Source organism: Cervus canadensis, chromosome 24, assembly GCF_019320065.1.
Source record: "Cervus canadensis isolate Bull #8, Minnesota chromosome 24, ASM1932006v1, whole genome shotgun sequence".
NCBI lineage: Eukaryota > Metazoa > Chordata > Mammalia > Artiodactyla > Cervidae > Cervus > Cervus canadensis.
In genome coordinates, this window is record NC_057409.1 from 31,449,627 (window position 1) to 31,474,331 (window position 24,705).

At 38.1% G+C, this 24,705-nt stretch overlaps 1 protein-coding gene across 1 annotated transcript in view; it reads left to right on the plus strand.

Annotated features, from left to right (window-relative positions):
- ABCA12 (ATP binding cassette subfamily A member 12) overlaps positions 1-24,705 on the plus strand; it is a 188,994-nt gene that overhangs the window by 52,319 nt on the left and 111,970 nt on the right. The window contains exons 3-5 of the mRNA XM_043445962.1: positions 8,786-8,939; positions 20,511-20,602; positions 22,609-22,706. Of these exons, the coding sequence (XP_043301897.1) occupies positions 8,786-8,939; positions 20,511-20,602; positions 22,609-22,706 (344 nt within the window). The remainder of the gene's footprint in view (positions 1-8,785; positions 8,940-20,510; positions 20,603-22,608; positions 22,707-24,705) is intronic.

Sequence of the window (24,705 nt, forward strand, 5' to 3'; positions counted from 1 at the left end):
TCCATGTGGGAGTTTATTATCTAGCATATATGTGTTCCTGTTGTGTGTCCTAGCCTTGAATCAAATCATTGTTTATGATTTGAATAGATCAGACCATGCCCTTTGGAAGCCATCACCCAGAAGGGTCCCCTTAATATTCAGAAAGGAGGGCTGTTCATTCTGTTCCAGAAACTTAGTAATGTGGGTTATGGAGCCCTTTTGACTGACCATCAACTCAAGTGTGTACCTTGAGGACTGAAGAGATAACATCCAAAGGGATTGCAATATCCCTAGTCCAAATTGCCTCACCCTGTTATCTTAAATAATAATAATAATAATAATAAGCCAAAGATATAAAGCAGGCAGAAATCGTTCCCCACTTCCTCTCATGCCTGCAATGGCATAGCCAGAGCCCAGAATTGTCTCCACAGGGACATTTTTTGCATCTTTCAAAATCCATTGACTGTGGTCCTTAGAAGCTGCTCCAGGGAGTGTAGGAGATGTGGGAAGGATCCCAGCATGCAGAATGCCATCTCAGTCACCCAAAGTCTGTTCTTGTTCTCAATAACTCTAGCCAGTTTGTTGCTGTTCAGTTGCCAAGTCACGTCTGACTCTTTGCGACTCCATGGATTACAGCACACCAGGCCTCCCTGTCCCTCATCATCTCCTGGAGTTTGCCCAAGTTCATGTCCATTAAATTGGCGATTCAATTCAATTGATTGGCCATCCAACCATCTCATCCTCTGCCACCCTCTTCTCCTTCTGCCTTCAATCTTTCCCAGCATCAGGGTCTTTTCCAATGAGTTGGCTATTCGTATCAGGTAGCCAAAGTTTGGAGCTCTAGCCATTAGATATATACAGATGCCAACCTTTTGTGTATAGGACCTCCTTACCCACTGCTTTAAGGATTAGGCATTGTGCCTCAGCCCTCACTGCCAGGAACAGTCTACATTTGCCAATGGATTTGAACTTGGGAAAGCACTTGTGAAACAAGACTTGTCTGAGGAGAAGTAGGAAAGATGTGTCATGTCACCACACCCACTGAGCATGCAGTAATTGAAGCACTACACCAGTTGATACAGGTTCACATTATGAATTACTAGGGGGAGAAACATGTCATGCAATCCTCTTATCCACCCATTGGTTCCCAGCACAGAGATGAGAGACCAGGCAGAACAGCAGAGCCCTAGCCACTGTGTGAGAATTAGACAAATGTTGCAACAACAGTGAGCATCGGTAACTCATGATTCTGTGTGGCCTTTCCTTCCTTAGTGTTCATAGGACTTTACACAAGCTTTATCTAATTAATCTTCCTTGTGTCCCATGAGGTGGCAAGGCCCATTATCCTCAATTTGGTAGATGTGAAAATAGAGATATAGAGAGATTAATTTGCCCCGGGAATTCAGTGAAGCAACAGCAAAACCAGAGGTGGTACCTGTTCTTCAAAGTTTCAGCCTGTTCCTTCCAAGATGTACCGAAACTTAACTGAACAAAATATTTTTTTCATTATTGTCCTATGTCATATAGTTCTAGATCCATCCCTGGCCTCTTGTTTTTCATGTGACCTTGAGTAAAATTGTTTGATCTCTCTGCAGTTATCTGCGAAATGCGGGTGTACACTTGCCTTACCTATCCTATAGAACTGTCACGGGGTTCACATGAAATGATAGCTGTTTAATTCTGTCAAAATGTGAATCTTTTTTTTAAACCAATATTTTACTATATATTTTCAATTATATTTTATACATAGTATTTCTGACATGTCAGGAAAACAAGTGACTTCTATATGCACTTTATTTACTAAAACCATGATGAGCTTTGAAATCAGACACTAATTTGTTTTCTTTCTAACACACAAACACACACAAATAACCCAGAGTTACATTTTAAAATGTTTAAATGAAAGAAAATTTAATAGAAGAATGAACCTTAGCACCTCCTCCGTGCCAGCCACACAGTATCCGTTCAGTAAACTTTTATTTAATAGATGATGGATGAATTCACTTTGTGGATAATAACCTGAGCAGTTGGTGTTAGAGATGTCAATGTGTACTAGCTAGATTTTTGTAGAAACCAAGAACTAAAGGGCCTGTAACAATAAATGTTATTGATTTCATTAATCAATATCAATCTATCTACTTTTATAAGACACATGAATATAATGCAATATTACCCTTTGTACTTACCCATTGAGCTTACTGTTAATATATCCATTGTTATGCTCTGAACTTACTATAATTGGGTGATAAAATTTGAAACTTTGCCTTACAAATAATAAGGATGTATATTATGTTAAAATTCTAAATCATTCTGTCTTACTATGACCCTCAGGGGTTCATCTACTCATTGATTCATTTATTAATATAATTAATAATTATATTGTGCCGAGCATTGTGCTAAGAAATATGTTAGAACTTTTCTTTCTTTCACATGGCTTATTCTTTAGTCTTTCAAAAGGGCAATTTTATTGAGCTGATGTCTCTGAAGATTCTCAGTCCTATCAGTATTTAACCCCAAGCTAAGGCCTCTATGGCTTCCCCGGTGGCTCAGTGGTAAGACCTGCCTGCAATGCAGGAGAAATGCAGCAGACGTGGGTTCAATCCTTGGGTCAGGAAGATCCCCTGGAGGAGATGGCAATCCACTCCAGTATTCTTGCCTGGGGATGCCCACGGACAGAGGAGGTTGGTGGGCCAGAGTCCATAGGGTCACAAAGAGTCGGACACAATTGAAGTGACTTAGCATGCACGCATGCAAGGTCTCTTTGGGCCGTGAAGGTAAAAAAAAAAAAGCAGTTTTTCAGAAGGAGTGAAGTCAGAAAGATCTGCTGTATTTGATTTTACCTTGTGATGGGCAGGGGAACAGGATCAGGACAAGCTGATCCTCTAAGTGGAAAGTGCATGTGGAGGAGAACAAAGACAGCCCTGTAGTGTCTGACAATTTGAAATGTCAGGTTTTTTGTTGTTCATAATTTTCAGTATGTCTTTTACAATGAAACTGAGAAGAAAATTTGCTCAAAAACTAGAAGAAGAAAAAGACTTACTTAAATAAATTATTACATATTTACTTCTGAGATCCATTTTCTTTCCCATATTTGTTTAATTCATATCAGGTTATTTGACCATTTGTAGGTAATGTTTCTAGAAATGTTTGTCCCATTTTGTGTGCTTGTCATGGTGACAGATTGTTGCTGCGGTATTTCACAAGGTGACTTATCATTTGCCTGCTTAGCAGGACTGATACTTTTTCCTCAAATGTGACCCTGTATCCAAAAAGTTAAGAAAAACATAACCCCTCAAATGAATAACTCCATAATTTTAAAAGTCAGTATTTTATTCCAGAATTTATCATTCACCTCTTCACTAGGGTAACGAACAAATTTCTTTCACCTGAGAACACAAAAAATCACCTAGGTTGGGTTCTGACCTGCTTTGAGAAAACACAAAGAAACACAGTGGAAGTTCTCCAATTGTACCATTATTATAATATTTACAAATGTCACCAAGGCAGCCTACAGAATGCTTTCTGAGCCTAATGATGTCAAATGGAAGTAGCTTCATTACCAAAAAGGCTGTGACATTTCTTTCACTAAAAGTACAATAAGTAGAAAATAGTGCTTCTATAGATAGTGCCAGTGAGCAACAAGCTCCTGAATTTATTATAGAAGTAGGCAAAAATCCTTCTGTAGTGGTGAAAAAGAAAAAAGAATAAGAGGGGATGTTGGGGAAAATGCATTTGTGGCTATATCAGTGAGTAAAGAGATAGAGGGGTAGGTGAGAGAAAGGGCAGTAGCAGGAGGAGGAGAGAAAAGAAGAAATGGAAACAAGAGGGTGGTTGTGGAAAGGAAAGACAAAAGACTGAGAAATAGAAAAAAGGGAAGAGTAAGTAGATTAGTTGAGATAAGGGAAGAGGAAAAGAAGGAGTAAGGATGAGTACAGGCAAGAAATGAATGAGGGACTTCCCTGGTGGTCCAGTGATTAAGAATCTACCTTCCAATTCAGGGGATGCAAGTTTGATCCCATTCAAAAAACTAAGATCATGGCATCTGGTCCCATGGCAAGTAGGTGGGGAAGAAATGGAAACAGTGACAGAGTTTATTTTCTTGGACACCAAAATCACTGCAGATGGTGACTGCAGCCATGAAATTAAAAGACACTTGCTCCTTGGAAGAAAAGCTATGACAAACCTAGACAGTGTATTCAAAAGCAGAGAGATTGCTTTGCCAAGAAATGTCTGCATAGTCAAAGCTATGGGGTTTCCAGTGTCATGTATGGATGTGAGAGTTGGACCATAAAGAAGGCTGAGCACTGAAGAATTGATGCTTTTGAACTGTTGTGCTAGAGAAGACTTGAGGGTCCCTTGGACTGCAACGAGATCAAACCAGTCAACCCTAAAGGAAATTAACCCTGAATAGTCATTGGAAGGACTGATGCTGAAGCTGAAGTTCCAATACTTTGGCCATCTGATGTGAGGAGCCGACTCATTTGAAAAGACCCGGATGCTGGGAAAGATTGAGAACACAAGGAGAAGGAGGTGACAGAGGATGAGATGGTTGGATGGCATCATTGACTCAATGGACATGAGTTTGACGAAACTCCAGAAGATAATGAAGGACAAGGAATTCTGGCATGCTGCAGGTCATGGGTCGCAAGGAGTTAGACACGACTGAGTGACTGAACAACAGGGAACTAGTATCCCACATGCTGCGGACAGCTAAGGCCACGCATGACAAATAGAGAGTCCCTAACGAAGAGCTGCTGTAGCCGAATAAATAAAATAAATAAATAATTTTTTAAAAAAAAGAATGAGGCAGGAGAGGGAGAAGGACATGTGTAAGAGGTTATCCCCCTGGGGGTTCAGCAAACTACAGCCTATGGGCCAAATCCAGTCCATTGCTTTTTCTTGTAAATTAAGCTTTATTGGAATACAAGCTGGCCCATCGATGTGTATATTGTCTATGGCTGCTTTCATGCTACAATGGCAGGGCTGAGTATTTGTGATGGAGCCAGTATGGCCCACAGCTTAAAATATTTACTGTCTAACTCTAATGGAAAAGTTTGCAATCTAATGTTCAGTTCAGTTCAGTCACCCAGTCGTGTCTGACTCTTTGTGACCCATGGACTGCAGCAGGTCGGGCCTCCCTGTCCATCACCAACTCCCGGAGCTTGCTCAAACTCATGTCCATCAAGTCAGTGATGCCATCTAACCATCTCATCCTCTGTCATACTGTTCTCCTCCTACCTTCAGTCTTTCCCAGCATCAGAGTCTTTTCAAATGAGTTAGCTCTTCGCAATCAGGTAGCCAAATTACTGGAGCTTCAGCTTCAGTATCAGTCCTTACAATGAATATTCAGGATTGATTTCCTTTAGGAAGAACTGGTTGGATCTCCTTGAAATCTAAGGGACTCTCAAGAGTCTTCTCCAACACCACAGTTCAAAAGCATCAGTTCTTCAGCACTCAGCTTTCTTTATAGTCCAACTCTCACATCCATACATGACCACTGGAAAAACCATAGCTTTGACTAGACGGACCTTTGTTGGCTAAGTAATGTCTCTGCTTTTTAATATGCTGTCTAGGTTGGTCATAACTTTTCTTCCAAGGAGCAAGCGTCTTTTGATTTCATGGCTGCAGTCACCATCTGTAGTGATTTTGGAGCTCAAGAAAATAAAGCTTGTCAATAATCTAATCTTATTGTTCTTAAGCTTTAGTGTGCATCAGAATTGCCCGAAGGGCTTGTTAAAATAAAGATTGCTGAACCCCATCCCCAATGGTTTTGTTTAAGTAGATCGGAGGTGGGATCTCAAATTTTCATTTCTAATAAGTTTCCAGGTGATGCTGGTTCTGTCAGGCCAGGACTTGCACTTTGAGAACTACTGCTTTTATTTTTGCATAATGTCACACACCAATATTGTCCTGAATAAGGACATTTGTGCAGCAAGGGAAAGGAAAACCAAACTTGATCCTCTTTCTAGATAAACATAAATGTATAGATGGATATCATAATTCTTTACAAAGTATCTTTTTAAAAACTCTTAAACTGGATCTTTTTATAATGGCTGTTTCATTCTTAAAACAATGACAACTAAATTTGATTTAGTTAAAAGCTTAGTTAACTGGTAGCTTACTACTAAAAATATTTGGTTTGCATCCATTCCCTGTAATAACATTTCATGGCTACATGGGATACAATAGGTGCTTAATAAATCAGTGTTATTATTGTTGCCACAGACTCTCTTATTTTAATGAGTATACGGTTCTTGTTAAAAGGTGATGGTAAAATAAATAATTCTGGCAGTTCATGTTCAGCACAACACTGTGTTAACTTGTACACTCGTCAGCCAGTTCCTCTTGTTCTCGAACCCCTTGTAACAGGTTAAATATCAATTATCAAAAAACTGTGAAATGTGGACTGTCTATACTTTTTGAACACAGTGGGGTCTTGTTTCTGAAGAGATTCCTTAATGAATTTTCCTATAAAATAGGCATATCTATTATTAATCACATCAAGGAATATTATAGGTTTAAATTCTTTCAAATTTTTCTTTAATAATTTACAAATTGTAATTAGTGCCAGAATAAGTAACACTGGGTGTAACGTTCCACCTCTTCCTAGATTTTCTTCCCCTGACATCTTTTCCTTTCTTTTCCTCTATTCCTCTGTTCCTACGGCTGAACTGCCATTGTTTTCAGCTCTAGGTCAGTCACACCATCTGCCTGATGAGTGCTTTAGGGGAGAGGGGTCGTCTGTAGCCCTTCTATCTGCCTTCCATTCTGATGACCCCCTGCACGTGCTTCAGATGGACTAGGAATAACCTCATACCCCAGATGAGCGGTTCCAGGTGGGATCTGTGTAACAGGGCGACTTACCATTCATGGTGAAATCCCACTGCAGAACTGTAGAGGTCTTGTATGGCAGAATGTCGTGACAGAGTGACGTGAACCGCTAACAGGCAGTTTGCTGTTCTTGAACTTATTCAGGGAATTGTGCTACAATGAAAACACTGAAGGTTCACTCCAGTTATCACTTGTTTAATATTAGGGAAGACACTGGTCTTTCTGGTGTCAGAAAAAGAAGCTTCTGAGAAGGTAGTAATGAGTAGTCTGGTGGATTTCTTTCCAATTTCGTTTGAATTTTCAAAACTTTAATCCATACTGGTGTTATTGTGTTAGTTTTTCCTGTGGCTGCTGTAACAAATTACCACAATTGACTTAGAAAAAGCACTAACTTATTACGTTACCGTTCTAGAGTTCAGAAGTCCAAGATTTATTAGTCTTTGTGAGTTAAAGGTGTTGGCAGGGCTGCATTCTTTCTGGAGGCTCTAGGAGGATCTGTTTTCTGGCTTCTAGAGGTTGCCCACTTTCCTTGGCTTTTGGCTCTTTCCTCCATGTTCAAAGTCTACAGTATTGCATCTTTCAGTCTCTCCATTTTGTTTCCTCTTTTCTTATTTCCTGGCCAATTTTCCTACTACCTCTTCCTTTTTATTTTCAATTTTTTTTAATATATCTGTATTTAAGTTATTTAAATTTCTACTTATTATTATTTCTATTAATAATGCATGCTTAGCCTGATTGCTCTTACTATTTTTTCTTTTTTTTTAAAAAAAATTCTTCTTTATGTTTATAATGAAAACATCTGTACTGCCACTCATTTTAATAGTTTCATGAGAAACTTAAGGTTTCACTTTTCAGCCTTTGGTCAGAATTATCCTCATGGTTTCTAAAGCTTTTTTGAAAATTCATTGTATCTGTATTCCCCAAAGGGAGGAAACCAGTATTTTAGTACCAAACCTAATATTGTGAAAAGATTTGTAATTCACAGCTTGCATATTGTCTTAACTCATGTATGCCATTATCATATTTTATAAAGCAAATGTTAAAGGTTATAAAACCTGTTAACTGCTACAATTTTGTGTCTTTAATATTAGGGAAAATCTGCATATTCATTTATATCATTATTATTCATTTTTAAATAGGAAGAAAATAGTGTGTATAGGATAATTTTAAATTTTGAGGACATAAAAAATATTTCCTGTATCTGGAAGATTGGCTGCATTTATAATGCCTTTGATTACAAAAGAAGATATGTATATTGTAGGAAAAAATAGTTAATATATAGTCAAATGAAAGTAAACAAGGTCATGTGAAATAGACCACTAAGGAAAAAAAATTCCTCCAATTCAAAAGAGATGATACAAATGAACTTATTTACAAAATAAAAACAAACTCACAGACTTAGAGAATGAACTTATTTTTTATTTTTATTATTAAAACTTATTTATTGTTTATTTGACCTTGCCACCCGGCATGTGGGAATCTTAGTTTCCTGACCAAGGATCAAACCCATTCCCCAGAGTCTTAACCCCATGCACAGAGTCTTAACCACTGGACCGCCAGGGAAGTCCTGCTCCAGATTTTTTAATATACTACATATATTTATATATTTTTGAAAAAATTATGGCTATTCTGGTCATACTGTTTTCTGATCTACTCTTTTAAATTAGCATTGTATTATAAATATCTATATTATTTGACATTTTTATTGGTTGCATTGTATTTTATTATATGAATAATATAATATGGATTTATTGTTAACATTCTGGCAAACATTCTTGCAGCTAGTTCTTTAGAATAAATCCCAGGAAGAGAAATTTGTGGGGCAACAAGCATTTTAAAGTCTTTGAATACATAGGGGACCCAAGCAGTCATAATCCAGAAGATAATTTCACAAAATAGTTACTGCACTTCTTTCCGTTCCCAAGGAAACATCATAGTGATTTAATTATTGTTTACTTTTTTGTTTTACTTTCAGGTTATCTCGCACCTCGAAACCTTCCTAGTACTGGATTCTTCCCGTTCCTGCAAACCCTACTCTGTGACACAGACTCTAAATGCAAAGACACACCCTATGGGCCACAAGACCTGCTTCGTAGGAAAGGAATTAACAGTGCACTATTTAAAGACAGGTAGGGGCATTTCCCAAGTGTATTCAGTTGCTTTGAGAGATCAAATCTTGTTTCCTTATGAAATATATGGGAAGCCATCCTAGGTTAGATATACAATTTTATTTTCTATATCTACAAATGTGATGATCTAAATATGAAAGAACAAAGTGGTTACAAACTGGAACTACCATGTTTATGTGGAATTAGGTATAATCTACTTTGGATGAATTACTCAGTTTTTGCTTATGCTCCCTTAAGGGATAAGAGAGGGAGGGACAAATTGGGAGATGGGAACCAACATATACACACTACTATATATAAAATAGATAGCTATAAGAACCTGCTGTATAGAACAAGGAACTCTGCTCAAGACTCTGTAATGGCTTATATGGGAAAAGAGTCTTTGGAAAAGGTGATTATATGTATACACATCTGTACACCTTTGCTGTACGCCTGAAACTAACACAGCATTATAAATCAACTACAGTGGTTGCTTAGCTGCTAAGTTGTGTCCGACTCTTGTGACCCCAAGGACCATAAGCCCGTTAGGCTCCTCTGTCCCTGCAATTTTCCAGGCAAGAATAATGGAGTGGGTTGCCATTTCCTTCTTCAAGGGATTTTCTGGACCCATGGATCCAACCCAGGTCTCCTGCATCGCAGACGGATTCTTTACCAACTGAGCTACCAGAGAAGCCCCCAAAAATTAACTATAAAAAAAATCAACTATACTCCAATTAAAAAAAAACACAACTGGATAGCCAAGGCAGTCATTATAACTTCTCTCAGAGATTCTCTGTCCTACCTCAAATTGTCAGTGGCATTGCCCTAAGACTCGATCACAAACATAAGATGTAGGACAAGGTCAGGGATATTATCTTCTATGTGGTACTTCTGTATATAACAGAAACCAGGAAATGCAAACAAAGAGATCTAGAAATCAAAGTAATAAAGTTGGAAGTATACTTAATTGAAGAACAACCTTTAAATAAGGTTAATGTGTCCTATTTTATGGTATGAGAAGAAGCTGAAGAATAAAGAGAGGGAATCTAGACCATTTGCACCCTCAGTTTTCCATCCTGAGATTTTAAATCTAAAGAGTCAAGAGCCTAGCCATTTGTAGAACTAATAACATTGTAATCTGAATCAACCATGAGATTATTTTGGTAGAGATTTTTGTGTGTGTTTCTTAAGAAAAGATTATATTTATCTGTAATCAGAGATACTTGGTCCCTCGAATTTTAATTTAAATTCATTGGCATGTAGCACCATTTCTCCTTTAATATTATCATCATGATTTTTATCATCAGTCAGTATGGGTAATACTTTGAGAGAGTAAGTAACTACAAGCTATTTAACATAAAATATCAATCTCACGTCAAGAATTATTCTGGGAAATGACTTGAGATACAACATAATTGTTGGGTTGCTGATTCACACCAGTTTTTATTGTGTCAATAAGTTATTTAGTCTTTATGCATAAAGCGCTCTGATGTTCACTGATTCATTTATCAACATATTCAAGAAATAGTGGCTGAGAAATTTCTGTGTGCCAGGCACCATTCTAGGCACTGTAATACAGAGGTGAACCAAACAAGTTCTCTACCCTTTTGTTACTTGCATTCTAATGGAAAAGCAAAAAAGCAGTCAAATGAATAAATAGCATAATCACCAATAATAGTAAATGCTCCGGCAAGAAAATAGAGCAAATTAAGAGGTAGAAACTGAAAGGTGAGAATTAAATAGCAAAATAGGATAGTAAAAGAAGGGCCTCTGTTGGAAGGTGACATCTGAGTGGAGACCAACAGGGACCGGGAGAAGCCAGCACTAGCATATGAACATCTAGAAGAGAAAGTCCCAGGCAGAGAAGCAGTCAGTGATCCTGAAACGGGGACACACTTGATCATTTAGAGGAATAGAAAGTTGCCTAATATGATATGAATAGAACATAGTGCAGAATGATGAAAGGCGCAGGGGATTTGTTGAAAAAATGAAAAACCCCAGAGAAAGAGCATGAAGAATCAAACAGGTAAGGAAACAGAAGGAATTTTCCTTCTGTTTTTAGTATAATGAGAAGCCATTGGAAATTTTTAAACAGGGAAATGGCATTACATACTGTCTATGAGACTAACGTTCTAAGCACATACAAGCATTACCTCAACTAGCAACTAGCTGTGTATCTGCAAGGAGACCAAAAGATGACTAGAGCTTATTGTCCCCCTGGGTACTCAATGTAGAGATAAACTGAATGAATACTTTATTCATTCAACTAGTTCACAGTCTCTGTGTCCCTGTGTGAGTGACGAGTTAGGCATGATTTATGCCTGTGTTCTAGCAGGAGAAAAGTGAAAGGGAAAGTGTTAGTTGCTCAGTCGTGTCTGACTCTTTGCAACCCCATGGACCCATCAGGCCCCTCTGTTAATGGGATTCTCCAGGCAAGAATACTGGAGTGGGTTGCCATTCCCTTCTTTCTGACCCAGGGATCCAACACAGGTCTCCTGCATTGTAGGTGGATTCTTTATCATCTGGGCTAGCAGGAGAAGGTAAATGTTGAATGAGTGATAATAGGAGATAGTGCAAAAAAAGAATGCCAGGAGGAAATTGAAGCAAGACATCCTCCATATTTATAGTAGAAAGAGAGCTTTCGGCTGATGTAATCAGGTAAACCTTCATGGTGAAGTTGTACTTGAGATGGACATTTCGTGAACCAAGTGTTAGAGAAGATATGAGCAAAATTAATGTCTATTATTTACAAACTGGTTCCACTTGGCGCTCTCTTCTTTGTATTTTTTTTCTCATGAAGAACTAAGTAACAACAAGGAGAATAGTTATCAATATTTAAGAAGTCTATCTATACACATTACTACCCCCAAAGAAGTATTTTTCTGTGTATTTCTATGTATATGGTCCTCAGTAACGTAATAGAGGACCAAATTCATGGAGCCCCCTGAGATGAGCCATTGAGTTGATTTTAGAACTAAGATTAAAGTCCAAGTTTATTTTTACCCTCTGTTGGTTATTCTCTAGATAGCTGATCAGATCTCTTTTCTTCACTTTTATTCTAATATCCAGGTATTATATTGAGTTCAAGCTGTATATTGCTGTATGTTCGGTATTTTCTCTAAACTACCAAGTACTTGGAGCTTAATTTGGAAATTACATGCACTAATAAAATTGCATTAATGATATCTCCCACCATGCTATTAATTTTTATGTATTATATAGCCATGCAGTGAAACTGGGATGTGGTTACTAGGTAAGCCGTTCCACACTGGGTAAGTCATTTCATTAAATTGCTTCCCTTTGGTGAAGAAAGATTCACTAGCATAGCCACATTAAGAAACAAAACAGTCTTCCTCTTCTGTTTTGTAAGTGAGGGGGAAAAATGCTATCTTTGGCCTTATCAAAGGAGGCCCACCATGTTTATTTTAATAGAATGCTCTTCTGAAGACATGATCACACCGAGGTCACTGCTTGCTGGCCAGTTGCCAGGTGTTTTGATGCATTTTTGCATTAGCACCAGTCTTCTGTTATTAAATTCATTTCTTTAAGCATTAGCTTCAGGATGAGGTGGTTTAAAAAAAAATTCAACCATCAACTCAGCATCAACTGTAACGAGCTGTCTGAAAGAAGAAATGATTACGTTTATTGTTTTGCTCTTTTGCACAAGGGATGATCCAGCATCATGGGACTTACCCTCATGGTCCCTCGTCCCTGCGCTGCCTCTAAGAAGACATCAGAGCAGCGGGGGCTCCTGACTGTGCTGTTACCCACACAGCTGGCAAATGGCAAAGATCATCTTGCAGAGCTCACAGGGTCATTATTTGGAGAAACAATTCAGCCTTCCCACAGCTCCTGCTGGGGAATTGCCTCCATGGATTCACTCCTTGTCTCTGTCGTGTCGGCACTCATCCATGACCCGTGGTTTCCAAATTCATACCTTTGCTTGGAGTAGTGAAAGGCTCCTATAGAACCTGAAACACAGCTAATCTGATTCTATTCAGAGGCATTTTTTTAAAGTACCAAGGCCTTTGTTTAGTAGTGAAAAATATGGATGTGCTTAGAAACTAAAGATATTACTGGGAATCTAGGGTAACTGGAAGTAGAACAGGTATGCATCCTCATTTGACTATAAACAAGAAGTAAGATGTATTAGGTCTCATAACTGTATTAATTTCAGAGCAATGTATAACCATCTAGTAATCATTTTTGTGAGTATTTGTATAAAAATAAAGGTGAAAAACATCATTTATCAAAAGCAAAGTGGAAGGAAGTCTTTAACTGCCATGCAAGCAAAATTGTTAATTCGTTGACTTAGAGTGTATTGAACATGTACCATGTGCTAGAGACTATCCAAGTTACTGTGGATACAGAGATGACTAAAGGCACATTCCCATAAAAACTTAAAATCTGGTGGGAGAAAGACAAAAACTACTGAACAGGTAAATTAATCTGTCACATGGTAAATGTGATGACTATTTGTTTACTTCTCATGGTGCCTACAACATTAGACAAAAAAAAAAAACAGATAGTGAATAGTTATATAGGCACTCTGGTCCATTGTTTCTGTCTGAAGAATATATATCTGACTGTTGGATATTTTATTGGAGTGGAGAGAGGGTTGGGTGGGGAGATGTCAGAAGAGTTCTCCAGAGACCTGTATGGGTGAGATCATGAAGGTCAGATAGGGTGGCAGTTACCAGACTAGAGGAAGGTGTATTTGAGATAGAAAAAGAAGGGCTTTCCTGGCGGCTCAGTGGTAAAAAAAAAAAAAAAAAAAAAATCTGCCTGCCAATGCAGGAGATGTAGGATTCAATCCCTGGGCCGAGAAGATCTCTTGGAGAAGTAAATGGCAACCCACTCCAGTGTCCTTGCCTGGAAAATCCCATGGACAGAGGACCCTGGTGGGCTACAGTCCAGGGGGTTGCAAAGAGCTGGACACTACTTAGTGACTAAACAACAACAACAACATCAAAAAAGAATCTCAGAACCTAAGAAAGAAATGAATGGTGATCCTTGTATAGTTGGTTTAGAGGAATAGGCAGACAGCTTTGCTACTGACTGTGACGGCAGAGTTACAGATTCCTTTGTAATGTTGCCAGGTTAATCTCCCTGTGTCAGGGCTAGGTAGGACATAATATGTACAGGGTCATCTGAAACCTCCTGCAACGTTGTCTCCTCCCCCCTATTCTACATGCTTCTGAAGTGCATCTGCCCCCAAGACCTTTCCTCATCTGCCCCATCACGGTGCCTCTGAAAACCTTTAGAAATGTATTAGCTCAGATATAACATCTCCAAAGTCCCTCCAAAGAATATAAAAAGCCTTAGGACAGCGCAACATATAAAGGCATTTCTAAATCTTAACACCTTGACTGGTTGTTGATCAGCAAGTGAGCCACCTAGAAGATAGGTGCATGTTGAACATGGGCATGCAGGGATTATATCTGAATCCTGGAAGACCCTGAAGGAATGAACTTGAGGATGAAATTCAGGAAATGATGAAAAAGTTAAAATTTTCCTGTGAATGACTTCTGCTTGGGGGTAGTCAGGAAGGACGACTGTATAACCAAGGAGGCCTCAATGCCATTATAACATTCTTATTTGTCCCTAAAGTTAGTAATGCCTGTCATCTGAAGCTGGAGTCAGAACTGGGCCTGGAGCATATTTCATACCTTCTTTCCAGGTGTCACTGCATTACCTGTATATTTTATGGGGAAAATGAAAAATAGAATAAGTTTAACTAATCCTTAGAGACAAAAAAAAAGTCAGAATTTTCTTTTTAGGATTTGCCATATGTGTCTTTCCTTGAAGCAATTCCTTTCAAAGACAGAATTACCATGGTGCACATGGATGCCACCCACACAGGTAGTCTTTCCCACTCACAGGAAATACAAAGACATTCAGTATAAGTGCATAAATCCTACCGCTATGGTGATATCTATAAATGTGACATTTCCCAAATGGAACTGTTGGTAGACATGTCTGAGAAGAAGTAAAACTATTCAGCCTAGTTTCCCTCCCAGTATCTTAAATTTAACATTTTGAATCCAAGATGTTCCCCTTATTAAGTCCCTTTTGAAGTAGAGCACTATAAATGTGGTAGAGTCAGAATCTACTTCTTCAGCATCTTAGAGGCAATGCTCTTAACCATCTCCATGGTACTGGACATGTGAACTGGGTCTGGTAAAAGTCAAAATGATGCCATGGGTCACTTGAAGATTTGACTCAGCCTTTCTTGCCTCACCCAGAAGATTGAATTTTCTGGATCTAGATGAGCTTACATGCTGGATTCAAGAGGCACCGAAAGTTTTGCATAGTGCCTTAATATACCTCCCAGAGATATCTAGTATGAGAAAGATTCTCTCAGACTTCCTTATACCTATTCCAAATTCCTGAATAGGATTTTTAAATCTCCTGAGTTGGTCCTAGGGAGTTGGTGGGGACTGAGTTGTCATTGAATAAGTCCACTTCTCTATCATAGCCTAGTAGAGTATTGCTACTTGGGGCCAGATAATTCTTTGTTGTGCTGTGCATTATAAAATGTTTAATAGCATCCCTGGTCTCTACCCTTATCCCTGACCTCTAGATACAAGTAACATCACTCCTATCCAGTGTAACAGCCAACATGTCTCCAGATATTGTCAAATGTCCCCTGGGAGCAGGGGAGGGGCCAGAAATTGCCCCCAGTTGGAAACCACTAGTGTAGTGAAAGGATGAACAAAAAGATTTTAAGGTAGCAAGAGCCATGAATTAGGTAATGATTCTAGGATCTTGCTCTATACAAAATGCAAATGATAACTCTAATTTAGCAACCCCGGTCATGTGTGGTCATCATCCCCTGGCCATATCCTTCCTTAGCTATTACCATTTACATATTATAGTCCCTGTTTTTTTTTTGTTGTTGTTTGTTTGTTTGTCTTGCCCCCTATATGTCCTGGGAATTTAATAAATGCTTGTGAGTTTATTAATAAATATGGTGGATACAGTGTAAGATTGATCATATGTTTATGCATGTGTTGCCTTCTTTGGATGCTTCCTTTTCCAAGGGTCTTTGTACAGCCAGGTGTGCAACAAGGGAGGCAGACCAGGCTATTTTAAAAAGTTGCTTTTTTCAGGCAAGAATATATAGTGAGGCAAAGACAGCCTCTTCAGTAAATGGTGCTGGGAAAACTGGAAACTATAAGCAAGGTGAAAAGACAGCCCTCAGAATGGGAGAAAATAATAGCAAATGAAACAACTGACAAAGGATTAATTTCCAAAATATACAAGCAGGTCATACAACTCAATGCCAGAAAAAGAAACAACACAATCAAAAAGTGGGGAAAAGACCTAAACAGACATTTCTCCAAAGAAGACACACAAATGTCTAACAAACACATGAGAAGATGGTCAACATCCCTCATTATTAGAGAAATGGAAATCAAAACTACAGTGAGATATCACCTCACACCAGTCAGAACGGCCATCATCAAAAACTCTACAAACAATAAATGCTGGAGAGGGTGTGGAGAAAAGGGAACACTCTTACACTGTTGGTGGGAGTGTAAATTGATACAGCCACTTTGGAAGATGGTATAGAGATTCCTTAAAAAACTAGGAATAAAACCACCATATGACCCAGCAATCCCACTCCTAGGCATATACCCTGAGGAAACCAAAATTGAAAAGACACATGTATCCCATTGTTCATTGCAACACTAATTACAATAGCTAGAACATGGAAGCAACCTAGATGTGCATCAACAGATGAATGGATAAAGAAGTTGTGGTACATATACACGATGGAATATTACTCAGCCATAAAAAGGAACACATTTGAGTAAGTTCTAATGAGGTGGATGAACCTAGAACCTATTTATTATACAGAGTGAAGTGGGTCAGAAAGAGAAAGATAAATATTGTATTCTAACACACATATACGGAATCTAGAAAAATGCTACTGAAGGATTTATTTACAGGGCAACAATGGAGAAACAGGATGAGATGGTTGGATGGCATAACTGACTCAATGGACATGAGGTTGAGTAAGCTCTGAGAGTTGGTGATGGACAGGGAAGCCTGGCATTCTTCAGTCCGTGGGGTTGCAAAGAGTCAGACATGACTGAGTGACTGAACTAATGGAAAAACAGACATAGAGAATAGACTTATGGACATGGGGAGAGGGGAGGAGAGGGTGAGATGTATGGAAAGAGTAACATAGAAATTTACATTACCATATGTAAAATAGATAACCAACAGAAATTTGCCTTATGGCTCAGGGAACTCAAACAGGGGCTCTGTATCGACCTAGTGGAGTGGGATGGGGAGGGAGACGGGAGGGAGGTTCAAAAGGGAGGGGATGTATGTTTACCTATGACTGATTCATGTTGAGGTTTGAAAGAAAACAACAAAATTCTGTAAAGCAATTATCTGTCAATAAAAACAATAAATTAAAATTTAAAAAGAACAAAAAATAAATAAAAATGTTGCTTCCTTAGCTATCCGTTCTTCCAAACGATATTCTTCATTATTCAGTCTTTGTCGTGTGCCATCTGCCAACAGAGTGCACTGTAGATTGACTCTTCCTAAGAATTTTACAGCCCAAAGAGAAAATTGATCATTCCTTCAAATGGTAAATTCCTCTTACGAGCAAACTGATAAAGAAATTAAATTTAAAAATGAAGAAAGAGTTATAAAATTCTGGATTAGGCCCTTTGCCTCTTCCCACCTCACCAGCCAATGTGTGCAGGCCCCAGTTTATGAATAATAAGGGTTCATCCATTTGGTGTCCAGAGATCCTGAAGCTTCTAGTATTCTAGAAGGATCTTGTGAGGACCATAGATACATAAGTGTGGGGCTTCAGCTGCATACTGATGGTGAAGGTTGTGTCTTTGTACCATCTTTGTGGGCACTTTGACAGTTAATGTTGGTGAGTATCTATGATGACAGGGCCCCAATAGGAACTCGATAAGCACACCTCACACAATATTCATGACAGCTTTGCAAGGTAGGTGTATCATTCCTAATTTATAGATGAGGCTGCAGTTTTTTAGGAAGAGGCAGAAATGGAATTTGAAAGATACCTACTAACTCCAAAGTTCTTCTACACCCTGGCAATACCATCTATTTTTATTTAATCAGCTATTCAGTTTTATGGTTCAGTACCGTATTAGATGTTTCAAATAAAAAGATCATCATAGTGCCTACTTCCAAAGATGTCACAGCCTAAAATGGAAAAGTGATAGGAATAGGTACACAAGCAAACATAGTACACTTAAAATTGATATAAACTAAGTATGAACAAAGTGCTTAAATTGTGTGAAATAATGGAAACCCATTCATTGTCTAAGAAGCACAGAGTTCTCTGTCTATAAGCATGGTCAGAGATTACCCTGAACTCAGTAAGACTGGCTACCTTCCTGTGCTCCCTTAGCAATTTAATAGGGAGCTAAAAGAACCAGTTACCTTTCCTGGAGGAGATAAACTGAATTTCACCTAATAGCCTTAATTCATCTTTTTACCCACAATGCTTGCTGTTGTACATTTACTTTGTGGTCTCCATTTTGAGTTTACAGATAATAGTTGTGCAGGGGCAGAGTACCCATGCCATCACACTACATACTGTAAAGACAAAATAAACCGGGGAAATTTTCAGGATGATGAACTGCAATGCACGTATGATAGCCCATGCTCTCTCCCTGGCAAAAAGCCATACCAGGACCACCTAAGAGGAGGTGAACCACCCCCCACTCCTGTAACATGGGATGCATGGACCACCATGTAACTATGGCCACTTCCTGGTCAAGGCAGGTCCCGTTAGAAAAGAAGCCTCCAGAATTTTCCTTGTCCAGTGGAGACATTTTCTGTTGAGTAAGTTCAGAACTGTTGAGCCAGTAGTTTTCTGGGAAAGGGATGAACTTGTCTTTGGTGTCGAAAGAATATTTGAAGGAGTAGTTTTAGGGCTGTTACCTGAATGTGGGGAAATGGGCAAGATGTCCCCTGTGGAGCAAATGCGGCTTTTGCTTCTCCAAGCTCTTACTTCCTTAGTTTCTTATCACCTCCCCCACTGCCATTTATTACTCAGTTTTTTCTCTTGCTCTTTCTTTGCTCTTTTTGATCATTGTTGCTTTCCCTTTGGTTTTTGTTGCTGTCCCTATTCCTTAAAATTTTTATGAAGGTAGTTTTCCCTTTGTTTTCACAATGTGTTGATATTCAGTAGTACTCTTACAGTATTTCAAGCTGAACTAAAAAAGTGTCAAGAAAAAGAAAAGTGAAACTGACTTTCTCAAACTGTCTAAAACTTTCTGTTTGAGAGAAGGGAAAAGGTCCAGGTCAGTTCTTATTTTTATCTGAACAGTTTCCCCATCCAAATAGTCAGCATAAGGGATATAAGAAGATTTAGAGGAATATAGTCATGGTCATGAATAATTCAAATATACATTAAGAATGTAGAACTTGGGAGCAACCAGTACACTTTATAGAGGATACTGGAAGAACACTAGGGAATAAAGACAAATATCACCTTTTCTTATCATTTTTATTAAAAGGACACACTGGGGAAAAAAAAATTTTTTTTTCCAATTATAAATCATAAAGTACCCTGGAACCAGGATTCGGATCTTGTTTCTAAAAAGGAAGTCAAATCAAACCACAGTAGCAAGCAGAACTTCTTGCTTTTCTGCTCTTGCCTTTTTATATCTGTTCTTATGTACCTTCAATAAGCTTTTTATAAACAATCAGACAAAATTCACATTATTCACTCCAGACATCTGGACTTATTTCATTCTTGAAATAGATACATTTATTTCAGATACTTACTTTAGGTATATCAAGTTTTCAATAAAATGTGATTATTTCTATTTTAAAAATAATAAACAGGAAGTTGTTTTTAAAAAGAAGAAGATGGCTGAATTGTGGGATGGTCCAATAGCGTTTTCTGCCAAAAGGTGGTGTGATCATGTTGTGCAGAGATTCCTGGCATCATATGCTATCATTATAGCCTTGATACATTCAGTGAAATTAAAACGCCGCATGCATCGTTCTTTCTTTGACATCTGGTGCCACCTGCCATGACACCAACCATAGTACCTAGCACAGACTAGATATTCCATAGATGTGTGTTCTGCCCCTTCTTTGAATCTTTCTTGAAAGTATTCATCTTTGATAATCCTCAAAATGCCATCTTTAATTTAACATAGAAAACTTGTTTTCCTTTAAAGGTTGACAAATAAACAGACCTTTACTTCAGTACCCAAAGCAGCCTTTGACTCCCATCTGTTTGGGATCCACCATCTTTTTAAAAGAAAAAATATGTATCGTAAAGATTTTCAGTGTTTAGTTCTATGTCCTTTTTTTCTGTAAGAATATAGTAAAAAAAAAAAAAAAGAAAAAGATTTCAACCTCATCTAGGCCATTTTCTCTGAAGAAAAATTTACTTTGTAGGATGCCTTGTATATTCATTGATATATGGTGAGGTGAGTTTTGTCATAAAATCCTAGAAAGTAGATTAAAAATTTGAAAGTCCTAGGAGAGCCCTGGAATCTGCCACATAATACATTGCTGTAACTAACTGAAATTAATGTGAGTGATATAGAGTTCTTGCTTTTTCTTCTCTAGTGAAATTCTGAGAAAGTCATCCAACCTGGAGAAGGACAGCAATTTATCACTCCACAGTACTGAAGTTCCACAAAAGAGGCACGCATCACTGGGTAAGCTATCCTCTTCTGTCCAGTTTAGAACAGGCCTTTTGGAACAGCCAGAAAAGGTCTCATCTTTAAAAGTTGTACTTTTAAAAATTCAAGCAAAGATGGAATTCCTAGCCTATCCTGAGAGATCTAAACACTCCTTACAGTTGCCTGAGTGTGGTGGTGCAATTATGCAAAGGTCTTGAGAATAATTGGAAATTAAGTTATTACTGTGATACTCTTCAGGAGCAAAAGCCTAAATGGTACTAATGTAATGTTGAGAATTACACACTTTCCCACAGTTGACCAGGAACTCTTCCATTGTCTACAGTTAAATGACGCTGGGATGGTTAGAATGCCCAGCAATAAAACGTATTGAATGGAGTCTCAGAGATTTGTCTGAGCTTTACGTTTTATTTGTGAGGAATATGAGGCCCAGCAAGGTTAAGCACCCTCCCCGTTGCAGTCATCCAGCTGAGCTGGTCCTAGAGCAACTGTCAGGGTGGGACTTGCCAGCTAATAGTCTTCTTCCCCCACTCCACCTCTCAGGGTCACCGTCGTTCATCATGCCTGTGTACTCCTTCATTCACAGCCAAGCCAGTGGCCCTCAGATGTTAGTGTGCAGAATACCCACATGCTGAGCTTCCTGAGCCTTCTGCTCAGGTGCTTCTGCTGCAGATGTTCCTAAGATACAGTCATTAGAAGCCACACGTTGAGAAGAAACTCTCAAGACAGCAGGACTGTTTCATATTCATTAGCAAATATTCATTTGGTATCTGCTATTGTGCAGGTACTGTCCAAGCTATTGGAGATATATTAGTGAACAAAACAGAGATTCTTCCATGTCAGACTATGATTGGTGCTCTGGGGAAAAAAAAGAACCTTTAAATATGCCATGTGATGTTTAAGATTCTATGACACTAACATTCCAATCTAAGTTGATGAGCCACATGAAAAAAAATCTTTTGTTATTGTAGTAGAAATACGTTTGTGAGTGGTTTTGAGGAGTTAACATGCTGTGGTGGATGATCTCCGGGTGTCTGACCGAGTAGGCTGAAGAACAGAAGAATAAGATCATACTATTGTGGTGGTCCAGTTAGCTTTGCTCTGTGCAGTAGCCATGGATTATATTTCTGGCCAGTCATCTCACAAATGTATTGCTTTGGTCTAGAGGAATGTAAATTCTTCAGCCCCATGAGCATTCTGACAAAGTCTAGGCCTTGCTGATGTTGGTCGCTGTATCTTTGAATATTAAGATTCTTTGTTGTGAGGATAATAAAGTATTTCTGTCCAAAATTTATAAAAGTCAATACACTGGCTAATGAACCTCCATGCTGTAGATCTGAACATACTTTTCCAGCTAATGCTCCTAACCCAGAACACTGTGCCACATTATAAATGGTATTGGATGAGACCACTTTGGAAATTACTTAATTAGAGTATACTGTAGTCTGGACTAATTGCTTCCTCCCATTTATTTGATCTGAAATATCATTTAGAAACCACTTTGGGGGGAGAGAATTTATGATCTTAAGCAGATTTTAGCCTCCCAATTGAATAATTAAAAAAAAAAAAACCATTATCACCAGATGTGCATTGCACATTGGCAGATTCTTCAACCAGATGTTGGGTGTGATGGATTGTGGGGCTAGTGGAGGCACCTCAGATCCTTTAGGCTTGCACTGAAATGATTCCGTTTATTAGGCAATAATATTGGTGATAAAGTTTAATGATATAAACTGGAATGAAAGCAAATGACATCTAGAATTACTGGAAGGAACCCAAGAGCAAACCAAAGCCATCAGTTTTATGTGAAAGGAAAAACTGATGGAATTCAGCATTTTGCCAGTAGGAGACTTTCATGGAAGGTGCATATTTGAACACATTTCTTGTTGTGGAGTATATGAAAGCATAAGTGATATTTATGGATTCGTGTGTGTGTGTGTGTGAGTGTGTGTGTGTGTGTGTGTGTGAGAGAGAGAGAGAGTTGTATTTTTATTTTGCTAATCTTTTCTTTCTTTTTACAACAGCCACAATATTTCCTAATACAAGTGCTGATTTGGAAAGTACTGGAACAGATACTTTCAATGGTAGTCAAGTGCTTGCCCGGATTCTTAGTTTGGAAAAGGTAATTTCCATCAACTTTATATTGGACTCATAAAAAAAGCAGGTAAACAAATACCCCTTAGATTAATAGAGGATAGGAAGAGTACTCCCATTTGGAGTAATATCTCAGAGAGATTCTTTTCTTAGGAGCTCTTTGATAAAAAGCTTAATTTAGAGACATTCTAAATTCCTTAAAGTCTTGGATATTTATTTACTTCCCTGTTAAGTCCCTTAATTGAACTTAAGATTTTCATTTGGTAAAAAAAAATAGGGTGGCATTATATGTGATCTTTTAATTTTCTGAAGCAGGGAAGAAAAAGCTGTATGAAAGCAAATGAGGCTATAGCAGCCATCAGACTTGCTTGCTCATCCATACTAATAATGCTTTTGGAAAATTGGAGCTATAAACAATATCTCCCCAAAGTAATAAAATCCCTTTCCTTAGCATGGCTTAAAGAGCTTACCTATGGATTTCTGTCTGGTTTACTCATCTTCCTCTCTAAGATTCCAGATTGCAAAATGATAAACATCATTTTCAGAAGTGTATACTGGCAACCTATGAGCTACATGTGTATGTGTGCACATATACGAGGATTGTAAGAAATTGAATTTGAATGTCTTTAGGCCGAAGAGGTACCCTTCTGTTAACTGAAATCCCCACTTTTCCTTATGGTCTTTTATCCAACCAGATTCATACGTTTAAGTTACTTGGCTGGCCCATAGGCATTTGAGTCCTGCTTTGCATGCTCTTCAGAAATTAAGAGGAGATCATTTTCAACATTTTGCCATAGAGGGACTGTTTCTCTCTCAGTCTCTGTCTCTCTCTGTCTCTCTCTCTCTTTCTGTCTCTCTCTCACACACACACACACACACAAGAATTTTAATAATACAGCCACATCTTATCTAGTAGAGATTTTTTTCCATCTGAAACATGGAGACATAACTCTGATCTTTATTCATGTTATTCATATTCCTGTGACCTTAACCCCTGCTACTTAATATGTGTCTCTTAGTTCCCCTTGAATTGACATTATGTATAACTGAGGCATCTTAATAAACTTGTTTATGTCAGTAAACCAAAGAACAATTCAAAATGTATGGAAAAGGCACCGTACCTATCAAGGCAATTCTGCCAGTGCTGGTTGATATATAAGACCTTCACAGTCATTTCAGTCTAGATTTTGAAATCCTGGTTTATATAATAGTTGAGGTACCTAAATCACCCTGTGTAACTGAGGAAACCCCACCATGTGCCCACTTAATTCCAGTATAAAGCCTCCACAAATCACATCAGGGTGTAAACTAGGAAAAGTTATTTTATTCCATTCCATTTCTTCCATATTCTAATAATTTTATTTTATTTATGATTTTATTCCATTTCCAATTCTTCTATATTCTAATACTAGAAGCAAACAGTCTTGTATTATATCAGTTAAATTCTTTAATAGCTAAAATATCAATGCTATTCTAAAAAAAAAAAAGCACTGTATTGTATTGAAATTCCCAGGTTCTCTTTCTCAGATGAAATAAAATTTCAGAGTTTTGTGAGGCAGCACAGAGTCATATATCCAGTGGAGATAAGTAAGAATGAATTTTCTATGTATAGATACATATTTTCAGAGTAGTTGGAGCAGAGAAAGGATATAAAAATTAGAATGACATATTGATGCCTGTGTCAGCAATCTCTCTGATTCCTCTTTCTTTCTGTTTACTGCTTTCTGCAACCCTTGCAAGAATAAGTAGAGAAATCATTTTGGAGTGAATTTATATGTAATGTTAGGAAAGAGATATAGATGAATGACTAGAAGACCTGGCACTTAGAGTATATCCTAGAATAAATGGATCCTGTCTTATTTCATTATATTTAGAAGTTGAATCACTGGAAGGTATAGTGTAGATTTTGTGATATAAAAAGGGAAGGATGAAGATAGTTAGCCTTCACCTGACAGATTGTAAGAATTAATTATTAGGAAGGGTGCATTAAATATTGCAACCGACTGTAATTGGCTCTATAAATATCT